General features: G+C 46.3%; 1 protein-coding gene across 1 annotated transcript in view; it reads right to left on the bottom strand.

Moving 5' to 3' along the window:
- Positions 1–2,043: 2,043 nt before the first annotated feature.
- LOC126536664 (phospholipid-transporting ATPase ABCA3-like) overlaps positions 2,044–21,760 on the bottom strand; it is a 42,505-nt gene continuing 22,788 nt past the window's right edge. Inside the window, exons 15-25 of the mRNA XM_072287606.1 lie at positions 21,368–21,604; positions 19,790–19,964; positions 18,228–18,353; positions 16,845–17,008; positions 15,843–15,963; positions 13,686–13,873; positions 13,017–13,236; positions 9,075–9,360; positions 6,241–6,414; positions 5,474–5,616; positions 2,044–2,366 (exon numbers count right to left, since the gene is read on the bottom strand). Coding sequence (XP_072143707.1) covers positions 2,098–2,366; positions 5,474–5,616; positions 6,241–6,414; positions 9,075–9,360; positions 13,017–13,236; positions 13,686–13,873; positions 15,843–15,963; positions 16,845–17,008; positions 18,228–18,353; positions 19,790–19,964; positions 21,368–21,604 — 2,103 coding nt within the window. The 3' untranslated portion in view covers positions 2,044–2,097. The remainder of the gene's footprint in view (positions 2,367–5,473; positions 5,617–6,240; positions 6,415–9,074; positions 9,361–13,016; positions 13,237–13,685; positions 13,874–15,842; positions 15,964–16,844; positions 17,009–18,227; positions 18,354–19,789; positions 19,965–21,367; positions 21,605–21,760) is intronic.

Genomic DNA, 21,760 nt, shown 5'->3' with positions numbered 1-21,760 from the left:
GCGTCAGCGAGACGACTCAGCCGATGTCATCAACTGCTAGCAAAAAGGAGGCGCTCGCGCGGCTGCGCTTGGTCGACGTTGCGTCCGCGCAGACGACGGGGACGCCGAACGAGTTTCATAGCGACGAAGTAAACGTCATGGACAACGGCGAGGTCACCGTGTGCATCCGGACATCGACGCGAAGGAAGTCCGGCATGCTGTGGCCCTTCGGCCCAGCGTCGCCGGGCCGGTCACCTTCGTCCCCGCAGTGATGGAACGATCGATCTCCGTGAGAGGACGTGCGACATATGAGACGCGAGAGACTGGCCCACGGTAAAGCTGAATTTAGACGGAAACAAAAGTACTGGCTTGACATAACGTAGGAGTTTTATGCGCCACTTACAGGACATGGAAAACGCGCATTCCTGCCCAGGCAACCTGATGACATCGCAATGCCGGTCTGGTGCTTACCATGTAGGCGCCGTCGCCTGCCGTTTCTAGACGCGCCACGCGACGTTCGTTACCTTTTATCGTCGGTTCGGTTTATACGGCCGTATTGTACGTTACGCGGACTCGAATTTAGCAACGGGATTTATGGAGTTACTGGACACGTTAAGCTTGTGGAACTCCGACTTACATAGAAAGCAAAGCACGATTTGGTCGCAGCAGCCATGTGTTGCGGAAGCGCCGGATTCTATTGGGGGCGTTCCCATGACGCATCTATAACCGAGAGTATCATTTTCTGCTATGTTCCGATTAACATTACAGGAACTGTTGACCAATAGTATCGCCATTTTAATACAGCTCCCATAGATTAAAAGAAAAAAATGGGAGCTGTTTCTTGAAGCTCACTTGCAAATTTGGTCTCCTGGTGAGCAGTATTCTTGCCAAGTTACCAACCGATTGGGAACAGTCTTAAACTGCCTGCTGTAAACATCTATACCTTTTCTCAGCATGATCTATCGTCATATCGTTGTAAATATGTATCATCGTAAACTGCGATGCTGACTACTTCGCGCCGCAAATAACTATAGATGTGAATGTCTTAAAGCTCCAGGGTGACGTTTACTTTAGAGCTGCGCACATAACTCAATAAATCACGTGTACGTGTCAATATTTTATGAGAATTATGAGGGCTGCATCGAGTGCTTCCATAGAGCGCTTCGAGTAACTACCGCTATCCATGAAGTTCGTGCCTCGCACAACAAATATTGAGAAAACCGTCGCGACAAAGGGACAGAGCGTCAAAAATAGCGCAACTACTCTCACACAATCATCGTTAAAATTACTTGCACTACTACAACAGTTAATGGCGATTCCGCAGTAGAATAGAGTAAGCTCATAAGAGGAAGCTTTTGATCAGGAGCTCCTAAGAGGAATGTTTCGTCTTAACGAACCATCGAACCTGGAATAAATTCATTGCCCTAAAAGCTACAGAGCAGTGTATCTTCATTCTGTGTGTTAACTACATTGCAGCATCACTCGTCGACTAATGGTCACTACGCTTCATTGACACTGTCCCGAGTAAAAAAAAAAAAAAAAAAAATCTGTGGTTTCGCGTGCCCAGACCATGACCTGATATAAGGCACGCCTAAGTGTGGGGCTTCCGATTATTTTGACCATCCCGGATTGTTTAACGTGCACCTAAATCTAAGTAGACGAGCGTTTCTTGCATTTCGCAAGCATCTAAATGCAACCTCCCCGGCCGGGAATCGAACTCTCGACCTCGTGCTTGGCAGAACAACGTATATAAGCCAACTAAGCCGCCGCGGCTGGTCCGAGTGATACGTTCCAACCTGGCACTCTTATCATCGACTCGACTACACTCTAGTGAAAGCGTTTTTCTCGAGCAACTCCTCGTCATTGAAGTCGCCGAGGGGCGTTATGGCAAGCGAACTCTCCGTGCAGCCATTCTTTTCGCCTTTTCTCTCTCACACGCGCACAAACACACACAGACACAAAGACAGACAGGCACACACGCGCGCGCGCGCGCGCACGCGCACGCACACACAGGCCCACACACGCACGCACGCACGCATGCACACACGAGTGAAGAGACGGACTGAGTTTATATTGGGCGAGAACAAATAGCGAAGTTGTAGCGGCGAGCGGCGAGGTCTAACGGGACGCCTCGCTCGGAGACGCCGTCGCACGACTGGAAATGCCCTTGTCCTCTCGTCGGGCGAAGTGCAGGAACACTTCGGTTAGGCTGACGTCGCTGACCACGTACTCGGAAACGAGGCCTTCGGCACGCAGCTCCTCCATGCCAGCGAATAGCTTGTGCCACATCTGCGCGACCACGTGGAAGCGAAGCAGGGCCCCGCGCTGGTGGCGCCGCCGAAGCTGCGCGCCCGGGAAGCGCTTCTCCAGCGATGTGCACACGGAGCCTGCAGAAAATGGTAGGGCCATGTACAAAAAGGGGGCGAACAGTGCGGGGAGCGAGTGAGCCTGCACGGTTTGTTCTGACTTCTTACTCAGCCGTATACACTGCTGGCGCACGTGCGAGTTAAAAGAAATGCGAAACAAACAAAGAAACAAACAAAGAAACAATCAAAACAAAATACAAATGAACAAACAAACAGCCTGCTCATAAATTAATGTATTACGTTCTCGCAAGCCTAACAAGTGTTTGCAAAAATATAACGCGATTTACTTTTCAGTATTGTATGCGGTTTAAGTAATGTGAATGGAATGGCGCTCGAAATTCTCGTTCATTTTTTTCTTCGTTCATTCTGATTTTTCAATCAACGCTGAAAAGCTGCAAGCACTTTCAACGCACTTGTTTACGTACTTATATATTTAAAAATTTTCACGTCGGACTGCGGCGGGCTTAACTGCTATGCAAGTACGCCTTACAGAAAAAGCCATCTCCAAGACGGATAGTAGCGCTGATTAGAGCGTTTAGCATAGAACGAAGGACCGTAAGGGGACGCAGACAAGTAAATGCATACAGTAGGAACACACACGCGTATTGACGGTGGGAGCATGTGTCTATGAGGAAGCTAGAGCGCCGGCGGGTTGATTTTGTCATGGTCATACCCTTTACTGTCCATGCATCATCTCGCTTTTCTCGCGAGCGAACCACGGCCTGCACATCGATGAAATGAGTCGCAGTTTATCTGCCCCAGCGGGAGTGTCCATATCGAAGCGTGTTGTATTTGCTAACGACAACTAATAATACCGCGCTACAAAAATACGTCGTTTTCGGAGCGGAGCCCTGCAACGCTAATGCAATGGCCACCACTACCTAATGACGCGTCCTTTTTGGACATGAAAAAAAAAAAAAAAAAAGGAAGCGCGCTCGTCTATAGCTTCTCGCCTGTTGTTTTTCACAGCTACCCTAACAGCAAGGTTTTGGAGCACGGATTTTACTGGGAAAAAAGTAAAGAAAACAAATGTACTTGCTAACGTAACTTCCCGTTCAACAATCACTCTGACCTCCGAATCGGGGGTGCATAATGAATAAGCGACAAAATTAAGCTTTTTTTTCCTATCGATTTCCGCGCTCCGAGAACTATTGAGGTCGGCTATGCGCACAGGACGGGAAATTAGGCCCTGCACGTCTGCACAGGGACATACGAAAGCACACGTTAAGCCAGCTGGTGCGACAAGCTAGACAAGCTGGAACGAAGATACCGTTCGAACAGAGCGCCGCACAGTTTCCACTTCCGAGAACCCTCCTCCTGTCATTTTTTCCTCCCTTCTCCTCGTTCCCCACACTGCTGACCGGTGTTCAGGTGTCAGCCGCGTGCTATAAACAGCTACGGTGAGGTCAGCAGTTTTTTCTCTGTCAGCTAATCTCTCTGTCTCTGTCTCTCTCTCTCTCTCTCTCTCTATATATATATATATATATATAATAGCAGTACGCTAAGTAACACTAGCGGACGTGGTCTGCTAATAGTACGTGAAATTCTGACAAGTGGTGCACACCGTCATAGACAATTCTGAATGAACGGCTGCCACAGAAGCCTGAGACGTGGGTCCTCGAAAATGCTTTGCAAGAAGGGTAGACGGCTGCTTGCTCCGTCCGGCACATTCTGCGGGGTGTGAGCGGAACGAACCCGCGTGCTGTCAGGACAAAGCACGCCCTCCACTCCAACCACGTGGACGTATACGTGCACCGAAATCCCCGAACGCGAGAATTAGCCGGCTAGCAAGGCAGCTAACGGCATATGGACAGTCCCTTCAGCTAATTATGTTATCGCCGTCGCATTTGTGCCTCTGTGACGTTTCAGCATCCTCGTCAAACCTAGTGTCCATCACCGTGAACAACATATCTATTAGCCTTTCAAAATAAAACCAGAAACGATAACCTTATATATTCTGGTGTAACGTAACGCTATATAAATGCAGGCAGCACTATACCGGGGCGATCATATTTAAGTTTTCCGGTATTTTTAAATATCGTCTGGTAGATAGCATAATTATTCTCCTTGAGCTGGATTATTCGGGGAGGCGGATATTGCTAGCACGAGAAATCGAAACACATATTCAACTAATTAACGAACAGCACTCATTATGTTTTTAATCGATTGCTTTATGGCACATATTGCAATTTACTAATTGTAGCCAGCGAGTTTGTTAGACAAGTTTGGCCTTGAAATGAATCTCTCCAGGACCATTATGTGCAATGATATGCAATGATTGAGTGTATGTAAAGCGTTTATTCATCATTCGTTCCACTGGTTGCTGAGACGATTATTATACTTTGTGTGAGACATACCGCTGGCATCGATACCGATGGCCAAACATGAATGCGTAGAATTGTGCAAGTGCCACCGAATGACGCAGCAATCCAGGATGAAAAGTGATCTTTAGAAACCGTAACATCACGTTAAATTTGTATGCATAGGTAAGCAAACAAAATACTCTCTTATGTGAAAAGATTGGAGACTCTTTTTTCGCGTACGGACGTGTTGATGTGAGTACGGGCCCGTGCCTTCTGAACAAACATTTCTTAGATTCGTAAAAGATCGTTTAACAATAAGAACTGACTTTAAAAGGTATTGTGTCACTAGGATTTTGTTGGGTCGGAGAAGGGCCGTAGTGCTGAAAGTATAGTTTCAAGCAAAACCTCTTTCTAATAGCGTTTGCTCTACAAGAGACATGAGCCTTGACATGAAGGGAAACCACTTTCTTTTTTCGCACACCCGCGAAACGGACCAAGCGACCGGCCGTGTCGACCCGCTGGGGCCTGGCTGCCGGTGTGCTGCTGCAGTGGGTTCGATTTTCGAATGCGTCGGACGCATTCTCCGCTCTCGCGTTTAGATTAATCAACGTTAAAGAACTTTAACTCGATCCGGTGCTCACAACTACGGTGCCTCCCATAGGCTCGGTATTGCTTTCGGGTGTTAGACACAAGCCCCGCGAATCGATCAACAAAATACACGACATACGGGTTTGATCAGCCTTCGCTTTGCTTAGCCCGAAACCGTTATCGAGCGCGCAGTTCGAACACGTCCGCGGGCCTTCCTGTCTTTGCGTGTACGCTCACCTGCATCCTGTGGCGCGCAACGCGCCAGAATCGTGGCTCCGCGGCCGATGTCCTCCTTGAGCTGTTGCGTGGAGCCGAGGCACGCGAAGCGTCCCTGGCGCAGAATGGCCACGCGAGAGCAGAGGGTCTCGCATTCCCGCATGCTGCGCAACCAGAGCACAGAACCACGCAAGCACTTGTAACCTCGCTGTGCGATGCGCAACGCACATTGCGAAGAGATGTGATCTCCGTACAGGGCAGCACAACTCTCGTGCGAGACGCTCAACTTGTAATGAAGGTCTCACGGAGGCTTAGATTGGGAAGAAAAGAGATGCAAACCATAATCGTTTTTCAACGTACGGAAGGAACCCACCGGGACAAGCAGACTGGCTGACCGACTGGTCGATCGACCAATCGATCGAGAGACTGACTTATCGAACAATTCCATGACTGACTGATCAATTGGTTGGTTGTGATCGTGAGAATCACAACCAATCTTTTTCCACCAATGTTTTTTTTTTTTCGTGTTCAGACATATGACGTACAAGAGGCTTCGTACAAACGACTTCATGAACCAGTGCAAAACACTAAGTACGACTTCTTATTGCATGTAAAACACACATTACGTGAAGAGACGTGAACAGGAACGGGTGAGAATGACGAAGCGCAGAGAGCAGCAGAATTGGAATATATTAGAAAAGCCACATTATCCCGACACTGCAAGCGTTCGGCTCGTGCGTATACAGTGGGGTTCCGCAAAGTGAATAGAGGGAACTAGTGTGGCTTACCAGTGCGAGGTGAGCAGTATCGAGAGGTCGAGGTTCCGCTTGACGGCCGCGAGTATGTTCCAGATGCGCCTGCGCGCCTGCGGGTCGACGGCGGCCGTTGGCTCGTCCAGCAGCACCACGCTCGGGTTGCCCACGAACGCCACGGCCAGGGACAGCTTGCGACGCGTGCCACCGCTAGAAAACGTGGCCGATCTTGCAGCGCTCGTACGTCACACCCACGACATTCTAACGTGTCACGCTGTTTCGAGCGTCCTTGTCAGGTCCCCTTCTCTCTGCCCAACGTGTCAAGACATTACCCGGTCAACATGATTGGAGCTCCGCGTAAAAAATTATACAACTGAAAGGACGCGATAGCATGTTCATGGCAGCTCTTGTACGTGGTGCCCCTGACGTATACTACACGTAATGAACTTGCGCTGACAAGGCGCAGACACTACGGGCTTTCATGAAGCTTCTGTATTCGCGGCGGTGTGGCGTACTGCGTCATCCAGCATGCACTCGGTGAATGACTGCTTTTGGTTCAAGAATTTCGGTGCACACCTCTGGGTCCTTTTTCGCCAATGTTTTCTTCTTTTTTTTGTGTGTGTGTTCAGGCATATGACGTACAAGAGGCTTCGTACAAACGGCTTCACGAACCAGTGCAAAACACTAAGTACGACTTCTTATCGCATGTAAAACACACACTACATGAAGATACACGAACAGGAAGAGCACAATTTGCACTCGCCTTGCCGATGTCTCCATGGGGGGTTTATTTGCATCATGTTGACGAAAATGCGCCAACCAGTTTTCAAACTCCACCTCAGATAGCTGCGGAAATGTTAACCATTTTCTGCGATCACCTGGAAGAGCTTAGAAATGATCAGCTGAGGTTCATTAAAGCGCATGCTCCAAATTATGGATATATACATGTCTTTGCATACTCCGGCATGTCGCGCCAATCTTGATGGCTCGCGTCGAGCAGCAGAACGCCGTAGTCGCCGAACCAGGGCTGTATTACCCATTGAGTCGTATTACCCGTTGCATTACCTGTTAACCATGTATTACCCGTTGAGTCGTTGTATTACCCGTTAACCATGTATTACCCGTTGATCCGCTTGTTTCAGAAATAGAACAAGTTATCTTACATATTGCGTAAAATAAGTCACACGACACAATCACGTGATTCAGACAAAGACTGTGTGGTAACCCTCGATTAATTAAAGCACAGTAGTAGGTCGATCACCAGCACAATGTCGGAATGCCAAAAATAATGAAAACGTATTAGTGGTAGCACTTGCGAGTAACTTGAAGGTAAAATAAATAGTACACGAGCATGTAATGAGAGCAGTACATGAAGCAAATAAGGGTGTTGGACACATAAATGACCAGTGATCTTTTTTCACATTTAACCTGCATACGATCACTCTGTTTATGCAGGGTGTTTCAGAGAACACGTTCAAAAATTTCTTTTAATTTCTAGTGGCAGATAGCGCAATTGTAGTCCATGAGCTGGTCTACTCGAACAGGCGGAGATATCAAAAGTTCACTAACAAAAGTTCACTAATTAGGTTTTAGCTACTGAGCTTATGGTACATACTGCAACTTACAAATTATAGTAGGGTGACACTGCAAGTATATCCATTTGAAAAGAATTATGTGGACAACATTTACGAGAGATGCGCCGTCCAACTTGTGGTAAAAATCCACTGTCTTTCCACTTACTTTCTTACCAAAACGTCGTTTTATGAATTGAAGCACAAAAGTAACTGGAACGCCAATGCACTTCTCCGCAAAGTTCGGGAATTAATATCTCAGAACTGGTGTCATCCTCTGAATACATTCCAAACTGATACGCCTTGCGAATTCCCCAGCTAGAATTTGTAACTTGCAAAATGTGCCATAGGTTATTAGTTAAAAGCTTAATTAGTACACTTTTCTTAATTAGTCAATTATGCATTTCAATTTTTGTCGCAAGTAATGACTGCCTCCTCGAGAAGACCTCATGGACTAGAATTGTGTGGCCTGCCACAGGCAAATTAAGAAAAAGGAAACTGTTCGCTGAAACACCCCGTATATAATAGCCAAGGAAGTGACGTCGGCCATGTGTGCTGCGTATGAACTTATTCGGCCTAAAATAAATGTAGTAAACTTTCGGAAAAAATCTCATCTTGACATTGCAGGAAGGTTAATAAACGCCGCGCGCTTTTAAGTTGCTGGTACTTCAGTCCTTAAAGCGCCAAAAAGCAGCTATCGCGCACTGTGGGAATCGATGTCTTGCGAAATATTTTGCAGGTAGCTGGATATTTCCTGCAACGTGTTTGTGCAAAACAAGCAGCTGTGTGTGTGAAGAATTGCGTGCGGCATTAGAAGGAATGAAGACGATGACTAATGTATGACGGTGACGGCACGACGACAGTTTTGTTATTAGCCTCGGCGTAGAAACGTTACAAACGGTTTAGGTACGACCAGGGCCGATCCCGAAGGCAGCACAACGTCACGCAGCAGCCTGGTAGCGTTACCTGCTACAAGAAAAAAAGAAACTGGGATATGTAGGCCGACCCCGAAGGCTGTGCCGTCTAACGCAGCCTTTCAAAGCGCTAGATGCCACAAGGCAAGAATGGCAGAGTGAGGCACGCTCCCTCTCGTGACGCGCGGGATGTGTGCGGTCTAGTGGAAACTGATGCGCGCGTACGTGCTCTCGCACCTGGGAGAGCACGTGCCACCATTGGACACTCAAATTTTTGTTATTGTTATTATTGAAGAGGCCGGGAACGAGGCGAGACAGGAACCGACCAACCGCAGAGTGCCTGGGATGAGCTATAGCCTTGCGCTATGCCACATGCGCGGATTACCTGTATTTCCCAGTGGTGACGTCAGCGTACTGCATCATGTCGACGAACTGCAGCGTGCGGTCGATGACCGCAGCCAGGTCGCACTCCCGGATGCCGCGGAGTCGGCCGTAGAGCGCCAGCATCTCCCGCCCAGTCAGCAGGTCGAGGGCCACGTCCGTCTGCGGGCAGTAGCCGATCCGCGCCTGGTACTGCGCAGACGACGCGGCGCCACGCGTCGTGTTAAGCAGGAACACGGACAGTCGCAGTTTGTAATGTACACCGTCGTCACCAATAGTCGTAACTACTCCTGTGCAACAGGTGGTGTCCAAACCGCGCCTCTTCCAACGGCTCTCTCGGTTAGCAACTATACACATTTTACGGTTATCTCCCGCGCTGTGGAGCCGCATTCTATTCCCGTTCGATATATATATATATATATATATATATATATATATATATATATATATATATATATATATATATATATATATATATATATATATATATATTATTTTTTGCGTGCAGCTCACATTGAGCGCTTAGCTACACATTCTCATATTTTAGATATTGCAGGTATTTGTAAAACCTGAAGATTTGCAGCAGGAGCTATGATTGGCTATAATATCATTTGGCTATAATTTATTATATTTATTAAAGGTCCTCAACATAAACGCAAACTCACGTGTGCTGTCAATGAAATGAAAGCAAAGATTAGTACAGCGAAAGCACATTTCTTTTCTGTTACGCTTCCTAACTTTTTAAAACATTCCCCTGGAAAGTTTTGGAAGTATCTTAGCCTCAAAAACAAAGCAACACTCTCAATTCTCCGGAACAAAATTTAAGTTTTGCAAATTCATTAAATACATACTTCCAGTCTGTGTTCACTGCTGACGATGGTCGCATTCCGGCGGTGAATCACTACAACCAGAGACCACTAGACATGCTAACGATAACTGAGTCAGGAGTGCTCAACTTATTACTATCAATAGACACAAAAATAAGGAAACCGCCCGGACAATATTCCCGACACTTTTCTTCAAAGATATGCCGAAGTCAGCGCGAAATATCTATATCTAATATTTAACAAATCTTTATCAACATGTAGCTTTGCAAAGGAATGGAACATTGCGAAAGTAATCCCCTTTCATAAAGCGGGAAGCAAAAGTGATGTCGGTAATTACAGACCAATATCGCTAACGTCCACAGTAGGAAAATTATTAGAGCATATCATATTAAAGCATATCACAAGCTATCTAGAGCAAGCACAGATATTATCGCCTATCCAGCACGGTTTCCGGCGGGGACTTTCAACCATAACCCAATTACTTGAATTAACGCATGACTTATCCCAAAGCATTGATAATCAAAAACAAGTTGACTTAATAGCATTAGATTTTTTGAAGGCATTTGATAGAGTAACTCATCAAAAACTAATTAGCAAACTGAAAACAACTTTAGGCAATGGTTCTATTGTCAATTGGATTGAAGATTACTTAACCAACCGGTTTCAGTATGTTGTTGTTAACAATGAAATTTCTTCCATTGCAAAAGTTACATTGGGGGTGCCTCAAGGGTGCGTCCTTGCTCCCACTTTATTCCTTATTTTTATTAATGATTTGCCCTCTAACATCCGCGTTAAAATGAAGCTTTTTGCCGACGACTGCATTCTGTATAATGAAATTAACTCTATAAATGATCACGTTGATTTAAACAGCGCCCTCCATGATGTAGTGAAGTGGTTTAAAATGTGGCAGATGGAACTGAACATTAAAAAAACTGCCTTTTTATCTATAACCCGCAAAAAACATAGGTCGGACTTCGAATACGCTATCAATAACATACCACTCACCCGAGTTCATGAGCACAAATATCTTGGCTTGATCATTTCACATGACCTAAGATGAGAATCGCATATTAACAGTATCATACCACCTACTTTAAAACGGCTGTTCTTCCTCAGAAGAAGACTTCGAGCTGCGCCACCGGAAATTAAACTGCTCTCATGCAACGCATTTATTCGCCCAGTCCTCGAATGTGGTAACACAATTTGGTTTCCGTATACACAACAGCTTATTAACAAACTAAGGGGAGTGCAGCGAAAGGCAATTGGATTCATCTTTAACAAATACAAGAAAAGCGATTCACCTACCCAACTGCTAAAACAAGCATGTATTCCTACTCTGCGAAACCGCGCCAAACTAGCAAGACTAAAATTATTGTTCCAATTAATACACAATACATTACAAATAAATACTTCGTCGTATATATCCCTGGCTGACACCGGACCTTCCCGCCATAAGCATTCACTAACACTTAAAGAATATGCATTTCGAACTGACTGCTTTAGATATTCGTTCTTTCCTCTTGCAATAAGAGAATGGAATAGCCTGGACCCCTGCATAACGACTAACACTTCGTTGCCGAAATTTGTAACCCTTGTAGAAAAACTGTTGCGCAATAATTAGAATATGTTAGCCGGAAGTAACACATCACTCACGTCGTTGTATAAAATAAAATATGTGTGAACATTGTATTTGCCTGTGCAATTTCACCCCTTTTCATACCATATGTGTATATCTGCTTCGTGCCGATTGCAAATATCAGTGTTGAAATTAGGTAAACCTGTTTTTATCGCTATTTGTGAGTATATATGCCCAACCTGTAAAAATCCCACTGGGATTGACAGTATCTGAAATAAATAAATAAAATAAATAAGATCTAGCCACTTTCGACATAAGAGGCACAAGAAAAAAGAAAAAAAAATATTTTTAGAAGCGGACGCGTTTGTGGTGAGAAACAGAATGACGTTTGCGCATGCTCGTGCTTTGCCGGAGAGCACGATGGACAAACAAGAAGGCATCTAGACGATCACAAGACGCACTAACAACTGAAAGTTTATTACTCGACACGTGTTGAACGCACTATTCGACAAAGGAATCATCCTTGAGCATCTTCGTTGTCTCGGTATATCGAGCTTATCTAACATGATAAGCCAAGCGGACTGTGAATCTTGAAGCGAGACGCCAGGTGACAAGCAATGGACCGAACATAGAGTTTCTCACTATAACACCTAGAGGGTAATCTGGCGCCACCGTCTATGGGAGTTTCTTAAGGGGGCACCGTGCCGTCATGGGAATGACGGTATATGTGTCTGCGAGGCTCGTGTTGGCTGGTGTTGCAAGAGGCTTCGTCTAAAACGTGGATATGGCTACGCAAATAACGCGTTCTCAAAATAAAATCTTCATAAAATGTTTCCATTCATGCATATTACATCTTTACTCACCCACGATGCATGACCAAGCGAAGAAAAGCAAGAACAGACGACCAACTGTTTCAAAGCGAGCGCGAACCTTGTCGTCTGTTCTCCAACTTTTGCGGCCCGCTGATACTTTACATAACATGTAGTCGTACACACAATAACAAGTTCTCATAGTTAAACAAAACATGTTTTTGCGTAATAATAAGGCTAAAACAGCTTATCACGTGCTGTTCTAGTAGAAAATGAATCATTGGGACAGGCGGAACGGTACTTACCAAGCGTGTCTTCAAGGTGTCCTGTCTCTACGAGAACGATGCCAATCCGAATCCACAATATACCGGCATTCCCATGCATAGCACAGCGCAGCAGCGCCAGATTTCCCTCTAGGTAATGTAGTGAGAAACTCTATGGGACCGAATATACACATGAGCACTCGGGTATAAAAAGAAAAAGTGAAAAACAATATTACTGCGTGTACATGCAAGAATCCCCGTAGACAGCAGACTTCCTTTTTCTGATAACAGGGTGCATATGGTGACACACGGCAGCATATAAATAAACCTTCAGCTTTTACGGCTCCTCCTGGATCCTCTCGATGTCTCCTTCGTGTACTATGGCGCCGTTTTCAAGCCACCTAAAACCAACGACAGCCCAACAACGCGTTTCGACCAGCGTCACGCTCGTGCGACGCGGCTTTCGAGCACTCGCCTTCCTCCTGCTGGTGGCAAGATCTGCATCGCCGATGTAGGCGTTGCCCGCCGTGGGAACCAAGTCTCCGGCCAGCATGCGGAACGTGGTCGTCTTGCCGGCGCCGTTCATGCCGAGAAGGCCGAAGCACTCGTGGCTGTTCAGCGTGAACGAGAGGCCGCTCACGGCCTCGACGCTGCGGTAGCTCTTTCGCAGCTTGTCCACGCACAAGACCACCTGCGCGGAATCCGCGCCTAATTACGCTGCCGAGCGCGAGGTCGCGGGTTCAACGACCAACGCACGCGCAATGCGAGGAAGTCCGCGTGCTTAGATTTAGGTGCATGTCAAACACGCACACACACGCACACGCACGCACGCATGCACGCACGCACACGCACACACACACACACACACACACACGCACGCGCACACACACACACACACACACACACACACACACACACACACACACACACACACACACACACACACACACACACACACACACACACACACGCACACGCACGCACGCACGCGCACGCGCACACACACACACACACACACCGTAGGTCGCAAACTCGTCATGCCTTTGTCGCAAGGGGGCCATTCGTCTCCGTGCGGCGTCCTTGGGCGACGATCTGTTCGACGCGAGCGCGCTCTTCCTGGACGCTGCGGTGCTCCCCAACCCCGGCCGCGACCGCGGCTTGGCGAGCCCGCATGCGCGTAGCGAGGCTCCCCACGAGGCCGGAGTCGATGAGCGTGACGAGCGAGAGGAAGGCCACGCCCACCAGCAGCATGAGGCAGACGTCGCGGCCGGCGCTCATTTTGTCCCACGTGAGGCAGCCCTTGGACATGATGCAGTCGTGGCACTTCTCTGCGGGCCGCAGCGGATGCGCTCTCATGATACTGCTGCAGCCCATTCAAAAGCTTTGTACCCCAAGCAGTCCAATAAGCCAGCCATCCCATCGCAATAATGGTTCTTGTTTAGGCCACCATGCTACTAGATAAACATTACTTCGCGCCAACTCCGTGAAGTTCATTCAGCGAAAGCTAGGCGCGTCGAGTCGATGGAGGTGGAGCGAAAACTAGTATAGTATTTCACCAGTTGCTAGCCGCAGTGGGACTCGATGGCAAATAATGGGACAACCCTTGTTCCTTACGCGAGATATTCCGCTGGTTTTCGTTCCTTGTTTACTGACACGACCCGTACTTTTTCACTGCACTATACTGAGTTAATAAGGCGAAGTTTACGCAGTGTAACTGCATTCGTTGTGTGTATGCGGGAACGCTACGACGCTCATTGCTGGCTGGTCGACTTGCCGGCAGTGAGAGTATTCCCAAGGACTGAAGCGAGTGAACAATCAGTCCGTCATCGCAAGCGCCAGACATCAGGGGGGATCCTTGCTGCAATACCACTCGCGGCGTTGTGGTTAAAAAGCCACAGCTGACGTGTAGCCACACACATTAACGACGTTCTTACACTCGAAGCGTTCTAAAAATTAGATGCCAATCAGTATTGATGTTGGACATAGCTAAGGCAGCCGGCTAATGGCGAAAAGCAATTACGAATAAAAAACTTAGTGGATAGAGCAATCATTAGAATGGGCATATATTTAGCATACGTGTTTTTTTGCCATAAAGCGCAGTCTGCACAAGTCTCGAACAGACGACACACGTAGACGTCATTAGACGTCATGTGCTCATTCTCGAGCGCAGTCTTTAACTGAGACCCAAGCGGTAGAACCCGTTCGAGCCAGTTGCGTCTTAGCTCGTCATCCGTTGTGTTTTCCCGGCATATTTAACTGCACCAACTAGATTTCTTGGTACAGCACCATCAACATAGTTGTTTCATTTTGACGTAGTAGTTCTGCGGAAACCCGCAAGGTGGAGAGAAGTAATGAATAAAGGGAAAATCAGACATCCACCCGTTCGTTGCAATCGCTACAAAGGAAACCCATACGGGTTCCTCGAAATAAAAGCCTCAAAGTTGTAGAAAAATTCGTCCTGGTCCGGGACTCGAACCCGGGACCACCGCCTTTCCGGGGCAGCCGCTCTACCATCTCAGCTAACCAGGCGGCTAGCAGATGGCAGGGCGAAGTCGAATTTGGCGACAACACGAAGAAAAGGCAAGAGTTCTTCTCTCCACCTTGCGGGTTTCCGCAGAACTACTACGTCGAACTCTTGCCTTTGCTTCGTGTTGTCGCCAAATTCGACTTCGCCCTGCCATCTGCTAGCCGCCTGGTTAGCTGAGATGGTAGAGCGGCTGCCCCGGAAAGGCGGTGGTCCCGGGTTCGAGTCCCGGACCAGGACGAATTTTTCTATAACTTTGAGGCTTTTATTTCGAGGAACCCGTATGGGTTTCCTTTGTAGCAATTGCAACGAACGGGTGGATGTCTGATTTTCCCTTTATTCATGGTTGTTTCATAGCATTCGGGAAGTGCTGCAGACGTCATTCAAGCGGTGTTAAGATAGTAAGCAGGCATAAATGGCGGTAAGCAGGGTTTATGATCAACACTGGTGTCCCCTTACACGTTCGTTCCTATCCTAACACCTGCACCGTTGCACAATATGTAAGAAACCCCCAATAGAAGATGACTTAACTGAAATATATTCTAAAATGTGCTCTTCGTAAGGAAACGAATAACACATGCAGTTCGAGATGAATGAAAATACTAGTCTCAAACGAATAACACATGCAGTTCGAGATGAATGATAATACTAGTCTCAAGAGATACAAAATATGTATAAGACGGCAAAGCGAAGAACACGACTGGAATAAAGTTTGCGTATACTTTCGCTTATCATTAAAACACGATACTTCAGTTCCGGAACAGTGAGCTCACCCGGGCAGCACTCAATGAACCGATTTAGATGATCCGGAATTTTATCAAGGCCGAAGTCCTGGCAGAAGAGGAGACGGTCAAAAGTTGACATGTAGCGACACATAACACTTTCTTGTGAAATCTGTAAAAGAAAACAAAAAAGCATCCTCATCATTGTCAGCACAGATTGGTTGTAACGAGATATGACAATACTAGTAAGAAAACTGGAACTTAATGTTGGCGGGAGGCTAACGACTTAGGCACTCGAGAATAAGTGAACAAACAAGAGTAAGCCGCAGTAGCTGCGCTTATATTTCTAGTGATAATTTCGCAATGATGTAACGGCAATGTGCCCACCGATAGCATACAACATAAGCAGGCAAAAATTCTTTAGCTAGCCACAGTGACACTAAACAAAAAGAATATTCGTGACCACATTAGATGCAGAATACGACTCCACATCTAAGGCTGGCTCTAACACGTCTCTGAAGGCTGGCAAGAAAAGCATTCGCAACTAGAGAGCAGCGCCATGCTGACGGCCGTGAAGCACGGTGGAGGTCCAGTGAGAACTAACAGTTGATAAAACAATACGCCTCCATTTTCGCTACGTTCGGCCAACATCGTGCTGACTGGTTGGAGGAAATACTGAGCAATGGCCGCTCTTGAAAAAAAAAATCATTGTATAAGCGATGCCACGCATACATTTTTTTTTCTTTTTGATCGGTGTCTTTCTCACTGGATGCTTGCGCGTCCTGTGAAAAACGCACCACTCTCCTTCACCACCCTTTTAAGGGATTAAGGTAGTTGCACGCAGAAACACACCACAATAATGTATTTACACGATCAATAGTAGAAATCACTCTAAAATGTTACTGCACGAAAATTTTATGCCTTAGAGCAACCACTCCATCGAAATCGAGTAACTGTAGCTTAAGAGCGGCAATGTTTATATATATATATATATATATATATATATATATATATATATATATATGACCTCTGAGTCGCGTGATGAGAACTCACTTGGAGGCAGTTAGAGATGCCCCAGGCGAGGGAGAAGCTGGGTATACCTCTGAAGACCCACAGGGCTGTGTCTAGTCCCGTAGTGTCCCTCGTTTCGTTGTTCGTTGGTTCCAGCAGTGCCGGCAGTAAATATAGCAGCGACATGCTCACGTTCAGAATCATGCCTGCAGACGCAACACACGATGACGGTGCATGCATCGGTAGGGTGCGCCGCGATCAGCATAGTTACGCGGAGTCACTCTATCGTGCGGTAGCACCATCTTACTTCGTACTGCGACTGCTCCTTGCGCTGTGAAAACCTGCGTCATTATTTTCCTGAAATCCTAGTTTGAAGACTACTAATAGCTGCTTTCGAATGACAACAATTTTTTTAATATATAATGAAAATCAACAGCAGACCCGTTAGAAGTATCTTTTTTTTTTTTTTTTTCAGAACACTGTTTATATTCCTTTGGCGAAAATAAAGGTCGTGTATTAGCAGAGAAAGTAAAAGCAGAACTTCCCCTTTTACACAATGCGCCGCATATGCAGGCCCTTTTTTTTTTTTTTGAAAACAAAAGTTAACAAAAGGTGGGACATTGAGTCCTTGCTCACTATAGAATGCAGTTCATCCATTTTTTTTATTTTTATTTATACCAATAACTGACTCCAGGGAACACTGTAAAAATGATTAAACTGAAAGCGCTGTAAAGTGGTTCGCGAAAGCCAAGGGGGTGTCGACATCTGTCTTTCGCTTATCAAGCTCCCGCTCGCTGGAAAAATCGACCTATTTGTAATAGGATACCAGTAATCTATATCAATGTAGGCTAATGCGTTGTTTTTTTTTTCAGTGTCCAATTAAAGCAGTCTTCCAATATTTTTTCGAACGCGGCAAATATATTCTCTTAATCACAAGAAAATTATCTCGTGAATAAATGATGCGACTATCACTGGTCCATATTCAGCAGGGAATGTACAGTCACAAGCTTTGTGATAGTGAACCCGTCAGCGCGTGCCGCTCGATAATTGCGGATAACTTTTGGGAGCAGCCAGTACATTCTTGTAAGTTAGGTTAAGCGTATGCGCTCCTTGATTGCATTTGCGCGTCGTTTGCTGCAGTCTGAGTCAATGTGCATGCAAACGTGACACGGCATGTGCCAGGTACCAGGCGGCGACGATGGTAGCAGACGGCGCGCGAGTGATTGAAGCGAGCGCGTCCTCTAAGCCTACAAACTTCTAGAATAAACCAGCCGATCGACAGAGTGTTCCGCCTGTATCGAGCGGCATCCGCTCCCGTATTAACGGTCGTAAAGCTTGTGACTGTGCCATGAGTTACTGGTCTTCCAGATGAATATCAGTCACAATGCCTCAGTATGCATGTAGTGACATGCGTACGAATCTTACCAGCGACAATGCTGATGCTTGCGATAGTCACGTATCCCGTCGACGGTTGGTCGCAGATCAGCGAGACGACGTACGCGAGAGGAATCGACGCGCATCCGTAGCTCACCATCAAGGCATACAGGGAACCTGCACCAAAGGGTGCAGAGGCGCAGTCGTTACGAAGCCATGATTCTTCGCAAATTTAGCCCACACATCGTTTCTATATATGATATAAAGAACTATGCAGCTGCATCAACCACAACGTGACCAAAAGAGCAGCGAGCTTTACGCGTAGAAACGTGCCGTTTTGTCCCGCTACGGACAACAAGCGCTGAATTTTCGCCTGCAAACATCAGCGCCGTAACGCAGCCTAGCGAGCAGAAAAGACAGTTTTCAGTAGCACATACTGTGAGGGAATTCGTTAATTCACGTTGTTGCCGTAAGCTTTCGAGAAAATTCATCACATTACTTTAAGAGGAAGCTTTAGCTCGGGTGCTCCTATCTAAATACATGTAAAAGGAGAATTCGTTTTTCTCGGCAACCACTGCACCAAATTTGACGGGGTTTGCTGCATTTAAAAGAAAAACTTAAAATCTAGTGACTGTTGGTTTCGAATTTTCGATTTAGGTTGTCATTTTTTTATTAAAAAATGGCAAAAATCGCAAATTTTCAGAAAACGAAACTATCAAGTTTACAACTCCGTAACCCAGCAAGAAAAAATGATATAGCAATTCTGTGAATTGTATCTGATAGCACTTTTAAAGCGGACAAAATTGATATGTTACACATGAACCTCAAAAAATGTGTCGATGCGTTATTACAACTTTTGCAAAACCCTTGTAAATAGCGTAACAAATTCACGTAAGATGTAAAATGACATATCAAATTTGTCCGCTTTGAATGGACTAATGGATGACGTTTACAGAATCGCGATATCTGTTTTTGATGCAGGGCTATTAGTTTGTAAACTTCGTGCGTCTATTTTTTTCAAACTTCTGAATTTTTGAAAATCTTTTTAACAAAATTCAAGCCCTAACTCAAAATTCCGCTTCCAACAGTCACTAGAATTTAACTTTCTCTCTCAAATGCAACAAATTTCATTAAAATCGGTCCAGGGGTTATCTCAGAAAAACGTTTTTGCGTTTTTACATGTATTTCAATAGGCCGCGTCGGAGTTGGGCCCGAGCTAAAGCTTCCTCTTAATATACACCGTTGTGTCGCCAAAGAAAAACGAACAACACCCGTCGAGTGCGAATCGAATACCGCGAAATAATATATATATATATATATATATATATATATATATATTCATCGATTTGATAAAGAGCTACTCATAAACATTGAAAACAGCATAATAAAGAGTAAAAGTTACATGTCCAATCTACACACGCAAATTCAACATTTCTGTGCCAAATAAGTAAGCATAAGAAATTTCGTCGAACAGATACCTTATACCAGCCTGAACTGACTTTAGTGTTGCTCTTCGGTGTCCCTTTGGGCTCTCTGTTTAAGCTCACCGACATCCTTGAGATTTTCAAGAAAATTGTAAGTTTCACCGTTCGCACTGCAGAGCGACGACGTACCAATTGTGGAGGCGTCCGAGTACACCTGATGTCGGTCCAAAATCATAAACGGGCTCAGGAGCACCATCGAGCAGAGCGCGTGCAACGCCAGGTCAACGGCGAACGCCGAGCCCCAAAACGCGGCTGAGCTGGCCCCGCACTGCAGCTGGAGCAGCTTCACGTTGCGCACGCGCTCCTGCGACCAGCACGTACGTTACGCCGTGTACCTATGCGGCCTCGTGATATATATATATATATATATATATATATATATATATATATATATATATATATATATATATATATATATATAGGCAAAGAAGGCGTCGTTTAACAAATTAATTATGCATTCCAAGTATATTTGTTGTGATCAGTATGTTGCAGGTGCAATTGGTTATTTTATTGCGTGATTCCACAGGGAACAAGGCCTCGGTCACCGGCACATCTGCAGGGCACGTACGTATACATATATGGCTATGCTGATTAACTGAGTCATCGGTAGCGCGACCGTTCCGTCTATAATATGCGAGAAACGCACTAGCTCACGCCAAACTTCTTGACCTCACCGCGTGTCTCGGCCAATCAGCTGGTTTTATGTCGGAGACGCCATTACCAACCAATGACCACTGAATGTTGCTGAAGTAGCCAAGAAGCGATCGCTTAGAATGCCCCGCTCACGAGCTGCGGACTCTTGCCGTGCTACACGTAGATCATATATACACAGTCATTCGTAGGTCATCGTAGAGCCACCTACGACTCTTAGAAAGCGAGTCATGATTAAGCTGTAGTATTGTGCCTCTAAGGCCTGTACGAGCACAGCAGTGTTTTAATATTGAATTTGTAGTTTTGTCACCGATCGTTTCATGTTTGATTGCTTGTCCGTGCGCCAAATTTGTGATATACATCATCATCTTCCGTGCGCCCCATTACACTAATATGCACTTGGAAATTGGAGTGCAGCAAATAAAACAATGTGCGCCCAAGTAACACAAGTAACAAATGAAATGAATAATTGTCAACCAGCTAAAAGTAGCTCGAAGCTACAAAGAAGATCAATGCAGGTTTCCGACAAACAAAGCGTTCACAGTCGTAGACAATTTTGTTCTAGTACGGAGATCGAACCCTGGACCGATGCGTTTACGGGCGGTCGTTATGCTAATCAGAAGACTACAGCAGATCGCAAGGCGTGCCCAAATTAACTGACAGCTCGAGGCGCAGCTAGAACGCAGAATAGGAGAATCAGAACCCGAATAGTGCAAGCAGGCGAGGTAACTATTATTTGCCGCCCCGCACCGAAGTACCATGCCAATAAAATAATCATAATAACCATCATCTTCGCATGAATGGTCATCCACGCGACAGCAACACGACATAGCCTTTGTAGCTTCGTGGTGCTTTCGGATGGATGACAACATTTCCCTTTGCGAAACCGCCTCCAGCTTTAGGATTTCGGGAGAACTGATCTGACAAGCAACAAATGTTTTGCGCTATATCATTTCTTTTTCTGAATCTTCGCTCGCTTCGCGCTGTTAATTCTTTTGTCGTAACGCACCAACTGTAGAGCCCAAACCCGCGGGTGAGAGGGTCTGTACTGTGCACCTGTACGGGGAAGAGGACGTATGTGGCGCCGAGGAAAGCCAGCCCGACGGGCGCGAAGACGGCGCACATCAAGCGCGTTACGAGCACTATGGTGGGGTCCGGCTCCGGTCTTGGATTCTCCTTGGGCAGCGGGTGGTTGACCACGCGCAGCCGCCAACCGGGAAGGAAGGCGCGCGACGCCGCAACGATGGACACGGCCGACGAGTGGGGCGAGTAACCGCTGTGCCACGCCGTCACCTGCATGCACCGAGGTTAATGTTATCGCATACCTCGCAGGAATAGCCCCGTACAGCTAGGAGAGTACGAGTTGCGATACCCTGTACGTGTATTCGGCCCCGTACTGGTACCAATTTCGCTCAGAAGTTAGAGCGCTGCTTGGAAAATTGTACTCGA

Source organism: Dermacentor andersoni, chromosome 4 (assembly GCF_023375885.2).
Source record: "Dermacentor andersoni chromosome 4, qqDerAnde1_hic_scaffold, whole genome shotgun sequence".
Classification (NCBI taxonomy): Eukaryota; Metazoa; Arthropoda; class Arachnida; order Ixodida; family Ixodidae; genus Dermacentor; species Dermacentor andersoni.
This window is presented reverse-complemented; position numbering and strand designations above follow the sequence as displayed.